The 12,315-nt window shown below is 46.1% G+C and overlaps 1 protein-coding gene across 4 annotated transcripts in view; it reads left to right on the top strand.

Annotated features, from left to right (window-relative positions):
• Positions 1-1,471: 1,471 nt before the first annotated feature.
• The window catches only part of Alg9 (ALG9 alpha-1,2-mannosyltransferase), a 55,117-nt gene continuing 44,273 nt past the window's right edge, over positions 1,472-12,315 (top strand). The window contains exons 1-8 of one of the 4 annotated variants that reach the window (XM_048343825.1): positions 1,472-1,655; positions 2,218-2,356; positions 3,778-3,912; positions 5,653-5,723; positions 7,515-7,603; positions 8,807-8,942; positions 10,444-10,531; positions 10,700-10,805. In XM_048343825.1, the coding sequence (XP_048199782.1) occupies positions 1,522-1,655; positions 2,218-2,356; positions 3,778-3,912; positions 5,653-5,723; positions 7,515-7,603; positions 8,807-8,942; positions 10,444-10,531; positions 10,700-10,805 (898 nt within the window). In that variant the 5' untranslated portion in view covers positions 1,472-1,521. The remainder of the gene's footprint in view (positions 1,656-2,217; positions 2,357-3,777; positions 3,913-5,652; positions 5,724-7,514; positions 7,604-8,806; positions 8,943-10,443; positions 10,532-10,699; positions 10,806-12,315) is intronic. The other 3 variants (XM_048343826.1, XM_048343823.1, XM_048343824.1) reach the window with 3 other exon arrangements.

Below are 12,315 nucleotides of genomic sequence, written 5' to 3'. Positions count from 1 at the left end.
CCCTGGTAATCATTATTATTTGTTATAAAACCTTTTTCTTTGTGACTATAGATAGCATTCTTGATTGACTCTCAGTATACCCATGACTTATAAACTAAGGTGATTTTGAACAATTAACCCTTGGGCTTGTACAGAATTTTGATCCTGAGTAATGGCCAAAACAAGTGTCTTGTATTTTAGATACCCAGGATAACTTGTTAAATACATTAGTTTTCCATATTGTCAACTTCTTTCTTCACCTTAACCCTTCACTCTATTTGTCATCTCAAAATCAACTTATGACTTTTTTGGAATTAGAGCATCTATTGCCTTGGTAAGTTGCAAGTTCTCCATGGTTGGTTTTTATTCTGGCACACGTTCTCTGTGATTGATCTTTAGTAAAGTCAGGCAACGATTCATACCTGATTTAGGGGTATTTCTGCTTCCAGTCTTGAGCAGGAACTGGATAAATGAGCTATATACAAGCTGGATGCTTGAACTGGGTGACTAATGGCTGCAAGTGGGAATTGTGCAGTATGATTACTCTCCATTTTAAAATTTTGGAAGGTTTATTCCGTTCTGTGGAGTTCAGTACTCCCTCCATAGACTTGGTTCCGTTACGGTACCCAGCTCCACTAGGAAGGACAGGGTCAAGGTGAGAGGAGCGAGCATTTTCTGTTCACTCAGTCACTCTCTCATGCATGCCTCCATTCAAGTGGGGGGCCGGGCTCCTGAAGGATGCCCGTTGGGGCGCGGGACGCGGGGCTGGGCCGGGAGGGGGACGGGGCGCGGGGCCGGGCGCGGAGAGGAGCGCCCCGCTCCGCCCCGGAGCGCGCAGCTGGGCCTGGAGAGGTGCAGGGTGCGGGGCGGAGCGTGGGGAACCAGCGAGCGGCCAGGCCCGGAGGAACTCGGGGCGGAGCGCGGGGCGGGGTCAGGGGGAGCGCGGGGTGGGGCGGGGCCGGGAGGAGCCCGGGGCGGAGTGTGGGGTGGGGCGGGACCGGGAGGAGCGCGGGGCGGAGCGTGGGGTGGGGCGGGACCGAGAGGAGCGCGGGGCGGAGCGTGGGGTGGGGCGGGACCGAGAGGAGCGCGGGGCGGAGTGTGGGGCGGGGTCAGGGGAGCGCGGGGCGGGGTCAGGGGCGGAGCGTGGGGAACCGGCGAGCGGCTGGGCCCGGAGGAACACGGGGCGGAGCGCGGGGCGGGGTCAGGGGGAGCGCGGGGCGGAGCGTGGGGTGGGGCGGGACCGGGAGGAGCGCGGGGCGGAGTGTGGGGCGGGGTGGGGCCGGGAGGAGCGCGGGGCGGGGTGTGGGGCGGGGTCAGGGGGAGCGCGGGGCGGGGCGTGGCGGGGCGGAGCGTGGGGAGCTGGCGAGCGGCCGGGCGGGAGGAGCGCGGGGCGGAGCGCGTGACTCGGGAACGCCGCGCGTCGGTTCTGCGCATGTCGAGGATTTTGTCCCTCGGCGGGCACCGTTTCCCGGACTGGCGATGTAGGCGCCTCCGCGGGCTTCCTAGGCGCCGGACTCCGCCTTCTCCCCCGTCACGCTCGCCATGGCGAGCCGAGGGGCTCGGCAGCGCTTGAAAGGCGGCGGCGGCGGCGGCGGCGGGGACCCGGCTCCCGCCACCAAGAAGCCGCGGGAGCAGCCGGGCAGCCGGGAGGCGGGCGGCGCGGAGCCCCGGCCGGAGTACGTGTGCGGGGCGGGCGCGGCGGGGGCGTGGCCGTCGGGCGGCGGGGGCTCCGGGCCGCGCGGGGCGGGCTGGTGCGGGGCTGGTGCGGGGCTGCACCGGGCCCAGCCCTACCCCTTGCCCGGCCTGGGCGGGCGGCGTTCGGTCCCGCGTTCGCTCCGCACCGTCGTTGGGGAAGCTCCGGTGCGGGCCGCCCCCCTCGGCTGCCGCCAGTCCCGACCCCCTACGCTCTCCCCGCAGCCCCGCACCGCACCCAAGGCCCGGAGCCTGCAGGCTGGGTCCGCGTGCGGATGGAGCGGGCCTGCACCGCGCACGAGCGAGGGGATGCGGGTGAAGCCCCGGAAAGGCCCGGGGGAGGCGGTGACAGCGGGCCGGGGGAGCCCGCGGGCCACAGTAACTGGTCGGGATCACTCGTCCCAGCGGGGAACGCGTTTTCTGCCAGCGCCCAGACGCCCCTGAGTAACGGGGGGGAGGGCGGGGACGACGCGAGGCTCAGCGCGCGGCGAGGGGCCCGCGCGCGCGCGTGACGCGGGGTGGCGCCCTGTGTTTCTCTCCGGGCAGGTCGTCCGGGAACAAGGCCGGCCAAGTCTGGGCGCCCGACGGGTCCACGGCCTTCAAGTGTCTCCTCTCGGCCCGGCTGTGCGCGGCTCTCCTGAGCAACATCTCCGACTGTGATGAAGCCTTCAACTACTGGGAACCGGTGGGTGAAGGCGGGGACTCGAACTCGGGGCCTGCCCCTGCGGAACGAGACCCACTTTGGGTTCTGGTTTTTTTGACTTTCCTGCTTGGAAATCATTCATTACCGTCTAAGACACAAAGTGCCACACACGTGTGACCAGTAGGAAACCAGAGCTTCACTTGGTGTCATAAAAGCTGTCGGTTACCTACTGGGGGAAGGCTGTATGAAATTGAAAGTTGTTACAGATCAAAGGTGTGATCTGTAAATTTAAATTTTTCCTAAACGGGATAATTTTTTGGAGATAGTTCTGAAAGTTAACAGTTACCACAAAACCCGGAGGAAAACTAGTTCTGGGTTCTACGTCTCAGGTTCAAACCCCATTCCCTATAGGAAACTACTTTCTTCTATCTTTTTAAAGTTTATTCCTTCTAGTGTTTATCACAATAGTAGCACTCAATAGAATGCTAATAATAATTCCATTTCTTAATTTATATGTTTGAGTTATGTTGACTTTCTGTTAAAAAATTCAGATGTACAGTTTATTCATATCAAAAAGTGAAGAACAGTTACTTGGCATGGGTAGTTTAAGGAAGATAAAAGATTTTGAGTTTTTCTGTTTTGGCTATTTAAAACATTAAGAGACAGCTGGGCACCAGTGGCTCATGCTTGTAATCCTAGCTACTCAGGATGTTGAGATCTGAGGATTGTGGTTCAAAGCCAGCCTGGGCAGGAAGGTCCGTGAGACTCTTACCTCCAATTAACCACCAGAAAACTGGAAGTGGTGCCTGTGGCTCAAGTGGTAGAGCGCTAGCCTTGAGCTGAAGAGCTAAGGGGCAGCACCCAGGCTCAGTTCAAGGCCCACAACCCATCCAATAAGTAAATAAATAATTAACAGACTAAAACTTGAGCTTTCCATGTATACCAAAGAACAGCCTTATAGAAGTAATATCTTGGTCTGGGAATATGGCCTAGTGGCAAGAGTGCTTGCCTCGTATACATGAAGCCCTGGGTTCAATTCCCCATACCACATATATAGAAAACGGCTAGAGGTGGCACTATGGCTCAAGTGAAAGAGTGCTAGCCCTGAGCAAAAAGAAGCCAGGACAGTGCTCAGGCCCTGAGTCCAAGGCCCAGGACGGGGGAAAGAAAACCAAAAAAAAAAAACAACTAGAAGTTATATCTTAAAATTGTTAATATTGGGTCACTTTGTTTTCTTACCCATTACTTTTAGATGTTGAGAACTTAACATTTTTATGCACTTATGTCTTTACCCCAAAACATTGCCTTTTTCCTCTTTTCTTTTTTGGTACTGGGGGTTGAACCCAGGACGTTGCACTTGCTAGGCAAGCGCTTTGCCACTGAGCTACATCCCAGCCCATCCTCTTTCCTCTTAATTAGACTTGGACCAATGTAAGGCTGATTGCTCTTGTTTTTTCTTTTAGACACACTACCTCATCTATGGGAAGGGGTTTCAGACTTGGGAGTATTCCCCAGTGTATGCCATCCGCTCCTATGCCTACCTGTTGCTCCACGCCTGGCCAGCCGCATTTCATGCAAGAATTCTACAGACTAATAAGGTGAGGGTGGGGACCTGAAAGCAGTCACAGCTCATCAGGAGGTGCACTCTGGAACAAAGGAGAATAAGAACAACGCCCCCCCCCCCAAAAAAAAAAAAGTTATGAAGAAGGTGCTGCTTTCCTTTTTCTCTCTTTAGGTGAACCTTGCTATGTTACCCAGGCTTGTCTTGAACTCCTGGGGCTCAAGTAGTAATTGATCCTCCTGCTTCATCCTCCTGAGTGGTTGGGATTATAGGCCTGAACTACCATGCTCAGCTAAGAGAATTTTTTTTTTAAAGAAAAATCAGTATTCATTATTTAACAAAATGCTGTGACTATAACAAAGATGAAGTCCCTGGGGCTGGGGATATGGCCTAGTGGCAAGAGTGCTTGCCTCTTATACATGAAGCCCTGGGTTCAATTCCCCAGCACCACATATACAGAAAATGGCCAGAAGTGGCACTGTGGCTCAAGTGGCAGAGTGCTAGCCTTGAACAAAAAAAGAAGCCAGGAACAGTGCTCAGGCCCTGAGTCCAAGGCCCAGGACTGGCCAAAAAAAAGATGAAGTCCCTGCTTTCTGAGAACATATGGTTTAGGGAACCAGGTACATACTGAAAAAGTAGTTCTAAATGCAGAGGGAAGGATTGAATGAATGGACGAAGCTAGTAATGGTCTGGACCACTTCACTGAACTCACTCTTGGAATTTTGTTGGTTATAGTGATGGACACACGTTTCATAGGCTTGTATAGGGCATATTTTCTGAGGAACTCAGTACCCTTTTTTGTGGGACGGGGACATTGTTGGGGCTGAACATTTGGCCTAGTGCAGGCTAGAAGAGTGCTCTACCACTCAGCCCTCAGTGCTAATAAACATTTTGTAGTGAAAATAATTTGATATACCCATATTGTTTAATTTTTTAATTGATACCCTTAGTTATAAAATTAATAAAAGTCACAGAAGATTGGAGGAAAAATACATAAATTTCAAATAGGCTGCCATAGCTACTCTTATCATTCTACTTTGTTCTTTCCAGTTTTGTAATGCATTCGGAGTTCTCATGAGGACCTCAGTGTATGATGCATTTCACTTAGTGTTCTGTCAATAATCAGTACTTGAAACATTGCGACTACGTATTCTTTTTTTTTTTTTGGCCAGTCCTGGGCCTTGGACTCCGGGCCTGAGCACTGTCCCTGGCTTCTTCCAGCTCAAGGCTAGCACTCCGCCACTTGAGCCACAGCGCTGCTTCTGGCCGTTTTCTGTATATGTGGTGCTGGGGAATCGAACCTAGGGCCTCGTGTATCCGAGGCAGGCACTCTTGCCACTAGGCTATATCCCCAGCCCCGCGACTACGTATTCTTAAGTGCTTGGTGAATGAATAAGCATGATATTGAAAGAAGTTTCCTACTGTATTCGTAACAATAAATTTTAAAGTCAGTGTAATAGTCTGTGAAATGTAGTATAATTTACTTAATCCTACCCCTGTAACTGGATATTTTGTAGTTTGAACTAAAATACCAGTGCTGTGATTGACATTTTCAACATAGGGAATGAAGTTCCTTACTGCTCCTGTAGTGATGCAGGTGGGTGTTTGGTGTCTAGGGACGTGAAAAATGTGTTTGGTTTTGATACACACTGCCTTTCAAAATGATTGTACCGATTTATAGCACCTTTCATTGGTGACAAATGGGAATCATTTCATCTTTACAAGTGTCTTGGTTCCTATCTGTGACTTCTGTTCTCTTGTTATGGGTTTCTTTCAGATTCTTGTCTTTTACTTTTTGCGATGTCTTCTGGCTTTTGTGAGCTGTATTTGTGAGCTTTACTTTTACAAGTGAGTATAAAAGCTTTGCTTCTAAAAGTACTAGGAGAAAGCCCAATATATCAGCCCTCACATAGTCTAAGCAGTGATATGAAACAGAAAGCACTTCTTGCTCCTGAAATGTGATGCCTTGTTGAAGAAACAATCAAGGAAAAATACTTCTGATATTATCATTAATACCATACCACTAAATATGTCATTAATTTTAGTTCTGTGAATACGTATGTAGCTGATCTTATTGGGATTTAGTAGGATTGTTTTGGGTCCTAAAATGCAGGGTAATGATTTACCTTTCTCCTCAAGCCTGGCTGATGGAGAACTATTCCCACTGTGAAAGAGCAGGCTCTCACATTGCACCCAGTACATTCTTACACAGGTAGTAAAAATAGCCACTCTTTTTGACACTATTTTAATTGTGCCTCAAGTCATTAAAAAGTACTTGGGCTTAATGGTCAAAACGGATTGTGTCAGATTAAAAAAAACAAACACTTTTAGCATGTGTCTGAGTGAAACAGGAAAAACAAAGCCACTGCTGCCTTTGAGGATTACAATGATGAGTTGGTCTTTTTGGGGATTTGTGCTTGAATTCAAACCACCCACCTTTTCCATTCTGCCCAAAGGTGAGGATTTAGTATCACTGTCTCTGTAGTAGTGTCTCTGTGGACATCTTGTGAAAATTACATTAACAAACTAAACTTATCCCAAGAAGTCAAAAAGCTGCCAGAAATAGAGTTCTAAGAAGAAACGATAAAAGGTATAAATCATAAAACAGGAAAGTCACAGGACGGGATCAGGAAAGCTAGAAATAAAAATCAATAGGAAGTTAATCATTTATTAGACGTTGGTCTAATATACAATAAGTTCATTTAATGTTTTTAAAGAAGAGAAAGAGGGAACTGAAAATGTGGATAAGAAACAGACTACAAAGCTATGCAAATTCAAAAAAGAATCAGAACTTCTAGAAATGAAAATGTATTATTGGCTACAAAATATGTGATATGCACTTAATATTGACATTTTAAATTTGTCAGCCAGATAATTGAAACAGCAGACTAGATACCACTAACAAGTGCAATAGTAAAATGGAAGATTGATTTGAAGAAATTACTAAGATTATAGTATAAAGAGGTTAAGAGCCAGGCACCAGTGTAATCCTTGCTACACACATTTCTTTCCTTTCTAAAAAAAAAAAGGTTTACTTACTTATTGTCAAAGTGAAGTACAGAGGGGTTACAGTTTCGAAAATATGTAAGGCAGTGAGTACATTTCTTGTTCAGCTTGTTACCTCCTCCCTCATTTTTCCCCCGCCTCCCCCTCCCCCTGCTACACACATTTCAAATAAAAGAAAAATGTGTCTGAGGGGCTGGGGATATGGCCTAGTGGCAAAAGTGCTTGCCTTGTATACATGAGGCCCTGGGTTCAATTCCCCAGTACCACATATATAGAAAATGGCCAGAAATGGCACTGTGGCTCAAGTGGCAGAGTGCTAGCCTGCAGCAAAAAGAAGCCAAGGACAGTGCTCGGGCCCTGAGTCCAAGGCCCAGGACTGGCAAAAACAAAACAGAAAAATGTGTCTGCATCAGAAGTAACACTGAAGACCTGAAAGTCAAATACAGAACTATTTTGACAGGTTTGTCAGCGATTTCATGTGTATAAAAAAACCTGAGCCATAGGAAAGAAGCTCCTGACCTACGAGGAGGAAACGTATACTTAATGTCTACAGTCAATGTGGTGAAAACTAGTTTAATTTGAAATGTCTGTCTCCAAAATCTGCTATCAAATTAGCCTTTGCCTTTCTTCCAGGGCTGTGTGCAAGAAGTTTGGGCTGCACGTGAGTCGCATGATGCTGGCCTTCTTGGTGCTCAGCACTGGCATGTTTTGTTCATCCTCCGGTAGGTAAAAAGGAGGCAAGGGGACAGCAGGTCCACCGTGGCTCACCATTGCATCAAAGAAAGGACTTGTCCAAATATAGGTTATAATTAAAATGACAGTGATTCCTAGAGCTTAAAAAGGTAGTGTAAGCCAATCTGCAATAATTATAGAGAATAGAGAGTATAGAGAGTCACAGAGAACACAATATGTTAAGAAGGCTAGCCAGGCGCCGGTGGTTCACACCAGTAATCCTGACTACTCAGGAGGCTGAGATCTGAGGATTGAGGTTCAAAGCCAGCCCAGGCAGAAAGGGCTGTGAGACTTTTATATGTGATATGCACTTAATAGTGACACTTTAAATTTGTCAGCCAGATAATTGAAACATTAGATACCACTAACAAGTACAGTAGTAAAATGGAAGACTGATTTGAAGAAATTACTAAGAATATAGTATAAAGAGGTTAAGAGCCAGGCACCAGTGTAATCCTTGCTACACAGACATTTCAAATCAAAGAAGAAGAAAATGTGCCTGCATCAGAAGTAACGCTGAAGACCTGATGGCTGTAGGGTACACGATAGGACCCGAACACTTTGAGAATGCCACAAGATAACGCTTCAGAAATAAATTGTCAGCAATGACTCTTAAATCTTTAGAAGCATAGTCCCTGCTTAGAAATATAACTCATCACCCTGGAGAAACTGGACTTTTGTAGTTTTGGATTTGAGATACAGTCAGGAGAGGAAAAGTGTGGATAATACTGTATAACTGTGAACCATGTGTTGGTACCTAAAGTATAGAAGTGAGAAAGTAAAATTGTTGAACTTTTACTTTTTTTTTTCCTGTTGGTTATGGGACTTGAACTCAAGGCCTGGGCACTGTCCCTGAGCTTTTTTGTTCAAGGCTAGCACGCTACCATTTTGAGCTACAGTTCCACTTCTGGTTTTCTGGTAACTAATTGGAAATAGGAATCTCACGGACTTTCCTGAGGGGTTGGCTGCAAACAGCAATTTTCAGATCTCAGCCTCCTGAGTAGGATTACAGGCATGGTTCAATTTTTTTTTTTTTTTTTAAGGATTACCCCTTTGCTGCCTATTTCTAGTGTAGCATTGTTCAGAGTATAATTCTGGGTTATTGGCATTTCAAAATACAGGTAGGTTGGTAATGAGTAATACTGAATCTTAGACTCTTATCCCTTTCTTCTTTCTTTTCTTTCCTCTTGCAGCATTCCTTCCCAGTAGCTTCTGTATGTACACTACACTGATAGCCATGACTGGATGGTACATGGACAAGACGCCCATTGCTGTGCTGGGAGTAGCAGCTGGGGCTATTGTAGGCTGGCCGTTCAGTGCTGCACTTGGGTAAGAACCTAACATAGTCTTCTATATGTCCCCTTCCTCCCCCCTCCCCTCCCTCCTTCCTTCCTTCCTTCCCTATCCTTCCCCCACTGTCTTTCTTTTTGTGCTAGTTCTGGGGCTTGAACTAAGGGCCTGGACATTGTCCTTCAGCTAGCACTCTACCACTTGAGCCACAGCCCCACTTCTGATGTTTTTTTGGTCATTAATTGAAGATAAGAGTCTCATGAAGTTTCCTGCTTGGCTAGCTTCAAACCTCAATCCTCTAGGAATATAGGCATGAGCCATTGGTGCCTGGCTAAAGCATATTTCTTAAAGTGCTTGTTATGATTAATCCTAATGTATGTGGTAACTGCTAAATATTTATTAGGTACTGTTAAACATCTTATACATATTGCTTAATCTTACAAAACTTTGAGAATTACAATCATTAGTGCTTTAAGAAGATCCCATGGGTTTGAGTAATTTGCTGTTAAGATTCTGCTTCTTTTAGAGTGCTAGCCTTGAGCAAAAAGAAGCCAGGGACAGTACTCAGGCCCTGAGTCTAAGCCCCAGGACTGGCCAAAAAAAAAATTATGCTTCTTTTGTATACAGGCCTTTTTGACATGACAGCTGATTTTCCCACTCTTGTCTGCTTTGTGTTGTGCATTTTTCTGCTACTCCGGCTCAAGATCTGTTTCCTTCTTTCTTGCATCTTGTACACAACCTTCAAGGGAATCTCCAATTTCTTTCTTTCTTTCCTTCTTTCTTTCTTTCTCTCTCTTTCTCTCTCTCTTTCTCCTTCCTTCCTTTCTCCCTTTCTTTCTTTCTTTCTTTCTTTCTCCCTTTCTTTCTTCCTTTCTTTCTTTCTTTCTCCACTCCTGGGGCCTTGGACTCAGGGCCTGAGCACTGTCCCAGCAATCTACCCTTAAGCCACTGCACCACTTCTGGCTTTTTGTTTTGCCAGTCAGTCGGAGCTTGAACTCCAGGCTTGAGCACTGTTTTTGGCTTCTTTTTGCTCAAGGCTAGCACTCTGCCACTTGAGCCACAGCGCCACTTCTGGACTTTTCTATATATGTGGTGCTGAGGACTCGAACCCAGGGAGGGTTTCATGTATACAAGGCAAGCACTCTTGCCACTAGGCCATATTCCCAGCCCCACTTCTGGCTTTTTTTAATGTTTGTGGTGCTGAAGAATTGAACTCAGGGCTTCATGTATGCGAGGGAAGCACTCTACCACTAGGTCATATTCCCAGCCCCTCCAGTTTCTTATAATTGATATCTTTGAAATGTCCATTACACACAAATATGTGTGAAATGCAGTGCCAGCAGCTCAGTGCTTGTTTCCTAGCCTCTGAGGCATGCTTAGCTCTGATGGGTCTGATGAAGAGAAGATGTACTTTCACATTCCAGCTTTCTTCCATCTCTGTCACTGCTAGAGACATTTTATTCTCACTTTAGCATAGGTGTGTGTGCATGAGATCTAAGGTATTTTACTTACCCCCACTTTCGTTTTCTCTGTTAAACAGTTTGCCCATTGCCTTTGATTTGCTGGTCATGAAACACAGGTGGAGGAGTTTCCTTTACTGGTCACTAGTGGCCCTAATTCTCTTCCTGGTAAGTTTTCTTTTTTGTTTTGTTCTCGTCTTCTGATGAAAGCAAGTTCTCATGTGGGAAAAGGAAACACTGTGAATTCAGTTTGTTTTGCATTCACAGGTTTATCTATTAACACTTTGAGAATATTCCCAGCACAAAGCTACAGTTGCTGTGTGTGTTCTGTTTCAGGTGCCCGTGGTGGCCATCGACAGCTACTACTATGGGAAGCTGGTGATTGCACCTCTCAACATTGTTTTGTATAATGTCTTCACTTCTCATGGACCTGACCTGTATGGTAAGTTTTTACAAAACCTGGGGAAGGGTTAGAAAGCAGCTTAATGTACCAGGGCTTCAACACTTTAATTCAGTTATCTTATTTCATCAAATATAGTTTGTCTTTGCTGGAAGCTTTCTTTTCTTACTTAAAAACAGAGTGACATTTGAATGGAGCACGTGACAGGTAGCTACTACTTCCGTCGATTAATGTGATAATCAGATTCTGGCTCTCTGTTCTATTGATTATATCTAGTTTTAGGGTTAGAATTTTTTTTTTTTTTTTTTTTTTTGCCAGTCCTGGGGCTTGGACTCAGGGCCTGAGCACTATCCCTGGCTTCTTCTTGCTCAAGGCTAGCACTCTGCCACTTGAGCCACAGCGCCCCTTCCGGCCATTTTCTGTATATGTGGTGCTGGGGAATCGAACCCAGGGCCTCATGTATACGAGACAAGCACTCTTGCCACTAGGCCATATCCCCAGCCCCTAGGGTTAGAATTTTGAGGACATTGGGTGTACCACAGCTTTTGATGCTACTCCCCTCCCTCCTAAAAGCTACTTTTTTCTCTTGTAACAAATCCAGATAACAAAAAGAAAATAACCCAACCCTACTGTATTTATTTAGTTATTATTAATATTTGGGAGAATATTCCTTCATATCATGTCTATGCATATATACATACATTTGATGTCACTTTTTCTTTTTTAAACATGCATACTTTAGTATCGGATTAGGGGAGAGAGTTTGGAAACTCTGCAAGGTATAGCAAATGAGGATGGGGTCAGTGAGGGTTGGTGGCTTGGTCAGTTTAGGATTAAGAGGAAAACAGTGCCTTTAGTTTGTGTTGTATTCTCTACTGTACCCCATCTCCACCTTTTTCCTGCTTCCCATTTACTCTGCCTGTTTTATTTCTGATGACCTTAGGATTAACAGTTATAGGTGGATGAACTAGATATCTTCCCTTAAATTAGACAAGTCAGTAAACATTTTGCAAGAAAGACATTTAAAAATAAATAAATATAGAGCCTACACAAGTGGTTCACACCTAGAATCCTAGCAACTGAGGAGGCTGAGATCTGAGGGTCACAGTTCAGAGCCAGCCCAGGCAGGAAGGTCTGTGAGAGTTTTATCTCCAGTTAACCACCAGAAAACCAGAAGAAGTGCTGTGGCTCAAAGTGGTAGAGTGCTAGCCTTGAGCACAAAAAAGCTCAGGACAGCACCCAAGCCCTGAGTTCAAGCCCCAAGATCTGCAATAATAATAATAATAACAACAATAATTGATTAAATGTAGCTTTTGCTTTAATATTTTGGGGTTCCTTAAACTTTTTTTGTATATATGAACGTCCTGACTCTGATACAAAGCAGTCAATATCCTCTCTTTGTCTTCCTATAAATTTGTGATGTTGGTAGCCCTCTCCATTATGTGCCTAGGCTGCATTGCCAGTAGATCCAATAGATTGCCTCGGGAGCTTGGAAGCGAGAATGTGAATGAGATACTGGAGTCTTCTGGGATTTAGAGAGTATTGTCATCTT

This window comes from Perognathus longimembris, chromosome 3, assembly GCF_023159225.1.
Source record: "Perognathus longimembris pacificus isolate PPM17 chromosome 3, ASM2315922v1, whole genome shotgun sequence".
Taxonomy (NCBI): domain Eukaryota; kingdom Metazoa; phylum Chordata; class Mammalia; order Rodentia; family Heteromyidae; genus Perognathus; species Perognathus longimembris.
The sequence above is the reverse complement of the archived record's forward strand: the minus strand, read 5'-3'. Positions and strand labels throughout refer to the sequence as shown.